We start from the raw sequence: 4704 nt of genomic DNA on the forward strand, positions 1-4704 counted from the left end.
CACCGGGCGGCGCCCAGGCTCTGTGACCAGCAGGGCTGAGGGGCCTCGGCCCGGCTGTGAGGCTGTGCCCACGGCCCCTGGAACGCAGGAACCTTCTCAGATGAGGGATTCGGCAAAGGCTCTCCCTGCGGGAAGCCCCACTCCCTGCAGAGCAGGAGCCCCAGCAGCCGCAGGGCCAGGGGTGGAGCTGAGGTGGGAGCCGCGTGGACAGAGGAAGGGACAGGCAAGGACGCCACTGAGGGGTGCCGAGTGGCCGCCTCCTGCCGTGAAGCCCCAGAGGCCGTGCCCGCGTCAGTGAACGGAAGCTGCACACCTGGGGTCCAGGTGTGCCCGTGTCAGGAAACAATGTCCCCGCCAGGGACGGGGGACAGGCAGGTGGGGGCTCACCACCTGGGAGGTTTCAAAATGGTCAAAACCAGGCACCGTGACACCGAATCAGGCCTGTGACCAGCTGCACACGCAGCACGTGTGAGACACGGCAGAGGCTCCGACTGCACAGGAGGCCATGGCGAGGGGGCGGTGGGAGGGGCAGGGGAGACGCTGAAACCACCACCAGGTAAAGGTCTGGGTGTGGGCTCCTTTACCCGCCCCGGAAACATCTCATTCAAAGGAGAGCAGCAGAGGGAGGGATCTGAGGAGAGCGTGGCTGCCCCAGCCCCGACATGCCTGGCCCGCAGCCCTGCCTGCAGCCCTGCCAGCAGCCCCCACCCCACCCACTCCCCACCCACAGCCCTGCCAGCAGGGGCCCCTAAGATTTAGCCTCGCCCCACAGTGAGGGTGCATGTGGCACTGGTGCAAGCACTGGAGGGGAGGGGGCGGCCCGGGAGTGGGGTCCCTGGGGACGGTCTCCAGACCTGGCCCAGGCTGGGCTCCTGCTCGCCCAGGCCCACGATGAGGATGCAGTCGGCCTGCCGGATGCAGCGCTGGGTCCAGGGCGTGAGCGAGCTGTCCGCCTGGTAGAGCACGATCCGGTGGATGTCCTCCTGCTGCCCCAGCCAGCTGGACAGCCGGTACTCGTGGATGCTGCAGGCCGACATGGGCATGGGCATGGGCATGGGGTGCAGGCAAGGGCTGAAGACATGGGGCGCAGACATTTGGGGGTGCAAACATGTGGAGATGCAGCCAAGGGGGGCACAGACATGGGGGGCACACATGTGGGGGTATAGACATGGGGCGCAGACATGTGGGGCATAGACATGGGGGACAGACATGTGGGGGTATAGATATGGGCGCAGACATATGGGGGTGCAGACATATGGAGATGCAGCCAAGGGGGGCACAGACATGGGGCGCAGATATGGGGGGGATGCAGACATGGGGGTACAGACATGTGGGAGAGCAAACATGGAGACACAGACATGTGGGGGTGCAGACATGGGGGACAGACATGGGGGGCAGACATGGGAGGCAGACATGGGGGACAGACATGGGGCGCAGACATGGGGGGCAGGCCTCAGGGCACGCACAGACACAGGCCGTTCCCAGGCTGTGCTCAGACCCGCGGGCAGGGCAGCCGCTGTCCCCTGCAGCCTGTACCTGTCCAGGGCGGCAGAGCCCAGGCGCTGTTTGACGTTGTCACTGGTCAGCAGCAGGACGGGGCCTGGGAACGGCACCGGGTGTGGAAGCTGCCCGGCAGCCCCCCTCCGGGACAGCAGGGCCGACCACAGGGGCAGCCGGGCAGCCAGGAGCGGGAGGAGCAGCCCCTCCCCCAGAGGGGCTCTTGCTGAGCCACCAGGAGCCTTGTGCCTTTCAACATGGAAGTGCCTGTGGCCTTGGGGGCCTCGGGGCCGGTGAGCGCACGGTGCGAAGTGGGAGGACTGCACCGCTCAGGGCTCCCCGGGGACAGGGGGCCTCTCTGAACCTCCGTCTCCTCGTCTACCCACAGAGGAGCGGAGGCTCCGCAGCACAGAGGCTGAGTGCTGGGGGCAGGGGAGGCATAAGCTCCTAAACGCAAGATAACGCGACGCCCAAACCCAGACCCACCGCCCGGACCCAGACCCGCCGGCTGCGGCTGTGGCGCAGTTAGTGCCCAGGCTTGCGAAGCACAGCCCCCCACTGTGTCTGAGGTCAGAAAGGCCCCCCGTCTACTGTGTCTTAGAGCCACAGACAGCGGTCAGGGCCTGCTCCCCAGAAGGCCAGGGCAAGACTGAGGGAGGGCTAGGGTCAGACTATCAGCCTAAACCTCCACTCAGCAAGAATGCCCTTGAGGAGTGAGGGCGACCTCCACCAACATGGCCCCTGCCTTTCGGCGACGGCGTCGCCATGGCTGCGGGCAGAGCTCGGTCTTTCTACTCGTCAGCGAGGGTTCTGGGCCGGCTGAGACCCCAACAGGCAAAATCAATCTTGATTCCACCTCATATCAGAACCAGAACCAGAACCAGGCCCAGATGGACTGTGTTAAAAGAACATCGTCATGATTTGGGGGCAAAATAAAATGTCTTAAGTAAAATGCAAAAGCAACAACAATATAGGAGAGAGTTGATGAATCGGTGTACGTTAGAGTGAAGACCTTCTGTTCGTCAAAACACATCATGAAGATAAGAAAGGCACCGCCGAGAGGGAAGGCATCTGCAGTATCTGCACCCAAAAAGGAGCCGTGTGCAACCACAGGGAGAACCCCGCCCCCGCCACCGCCATCGCCACCGCCACCGCAGGAGGAGTGACAGCCGGCGAAGGGGGTGACCGGACAGGCGCTGACAGAAGGGGGCACCTGCCGGCCAATCACAAGCCAGCTTCTCCGTCAGGCAGAATGCAGACTCCAGCCCTAGCGAGGCGGCGGCACACTCACTACCACATGCGTGGAAAGACCGGCACAGAACACGCGCTCTAGGCACACAGGACCCTCTCCAGGGCCGGCCCAGGTCGGGCCACAAAACACGTCGAGTAAAACTTTAAAAGGCGAAATCGTAGTGTCTTCCTGATCACAAGGTGTGAAACGGGACCTCAGTAACAGCAGGAAAACTCGCAACATGTGGAAATAACCTGCTCACACCCCGTGGGGAGAGCCGTCACAGGGAAGGCGGACAGTCGCGAGCCACGTGTAAAAGGAAACACGGGGTCCCAAACGCAGGGACCAGCACGAGCAGCGCGGGCGGGTCACAGCGCCAACGTGACGTCACAAAGGCGGCCTCAGCCAGCACCGGCTCCAGGCCTCGAGGAACGAGGAGAGAGTATTAACTAAACCCAGAGCTGACAGGAGGGAAGAAAAAATAAAGATCAGGACAGAGGTCACTAAAATAGAGAAGGAGATAAATGCAAAAGTTGGTTCTTTGAAAGAATTAACAAAATTGACGAGCCCTTAGCAAATGAATAAAGAATAAAAAGATGCAAGTCGCTGAAATGAAGAGCGGTGGGACATTACTCACTTCACAGAAACGAACGCGAGTGTAAGGAGCACTGTGAGCAGCTGCACAGCAACAAGGTGGACGATCGAGATGAAACGGAGGAATTTCTGGGAACACAAGACCTACCAAGACCGATTCATGAAGAAATATGGAAAGATTGGATCAGTGATAACAATAACAATAACAGTAACCGAGAAAGGAGAGCCCTGGACGAGACAGCTTCGCTGGAGGTTCTAGCAAACATTTAAAGAAGAGTTAACACCCTCCTCCTCAAACTCTTGTAAAACAGAGGAAGGCGCTTTCTCACTCACTCCTTGGCCAGCACTCCTGACGCCAAAGCCCAGGAGACCACGTCAGCAGGAGAAAGCTGTAGACCATGACCTTCATCAACATCAACGGGAGGCCAGCGAACCAGGCCAGCGGCCTGTTAAAGGCCTGACACCACAGCCCCTGGGGTTTGTTCCCGGAATGCAAGGACGGCTCAACACCGGACTGTCCATCAAAGGACTCATCACATTAACAGGACGAAGGGAAACACACCACCATTTCAGCTGATGCAGAAAAGGCACTGGCAAAAGTCAACCTCTTTGCACAATAAACACCCTCAGTAAACTACGGCAGAAAGCCTTCAACACACTGCAGGCCACGCACGGACAGCTGGCAGCGACCGTCACACTGGGGTGGACCCTCGGGCTCCCCCAAGGTCAGGACAAGGTGGGGATGTCTGGTTCCACCACCGCTGTCCAACACGGCTCTGCTCAACGCCATCAGGACCCGAATGGGTGCGACAGACATCCGCACGGAGAGGAAGCAGCGGCGACCTCCGCCGGTTCCACCCACACACACACTCAGAAGCGGGTGGAAGGAGCACCTTCCGCAAGGCTGCAGGGTCCGGGAGCACACAGGCAGCGGTTCCTCTCCGTCAGTGAGCACTCTGAAGGGATTATACCATCACTCCACTGACAGCAGCACCAAAGCCAGTCCGTACTTTGGAACAAACTTAACGAGGACTCGCCGTGAAACTATCGACGCTGCTGAGGAAAGTCAAGATGCTCCTAAGTGGACACGCGTCCGTGCTGCTGGGCGGGAAGAGTCCTGTCAGGGTGTCGGCACCCAGAGCGATGGAGCCAGTGCACCCGCCAGACCGCCAGGTTCTCACAGAACTGGACACGCTCGTCCCAACTCCCAGGGGACTCGGGCCCTGAAGGGTCCAAACCACCTTGGAACCGCAAAGCCGAGCGCTCCGCCCTCCTGGTTTGACCACTTGCTGCAAAGCCGCCTCGTGAAGACGGTGAGGGGCCGGCTCAGGACAGGCGTGGGGGCCAGGGCCAGGGCCAGCGAGCTGGGATGAGCCTCGTGG

At 60.7% G+C, this 4704-nt stretch overlaps 1 protein-coding gene across 1 annotated transcript in view; it reads right to left on the minus strand.

Moving 5' to 3' along the window:
- The window catches only part of PNPLA7 (patatin-like phospholipase domain containing 7), a 48924-nt gene that overhangs the window by 7659 nt on the left and 36561 nt on the right, over positions 1 to 4704 (minus strand). Inside the window, exons 16-17 of the mRNA XM_014529692.1 lie at positions 1537 to 1600; positions 855 to 1023 (exon numbers count right to left, since the gene is read on the minus strand). Of these exons, the coding sequence (XP_014385178.1) occupies positions 855 to 1023; positions 1537 to 1600 (233 nt within the window). The remainder of the gene's footprint in view (positions 1 to 854; positions 1024 to 1536; positions 1601 to 4704) is intronic.

Source organism: Myotis brandtii, unplaced genomic scaffold, assembly GCF_000412655.1.
Source record: "Myotis brandtii unplaced genomic scaffold, ASM41265v1 scaffold691, whole genome shotgun sequence".
Lineage (NCBI taxonomy): Eukaryota > Metazoa > Chordata > Mammalia > Chiroptera > Vespertilionidae > Myotis > Myotis brandtii.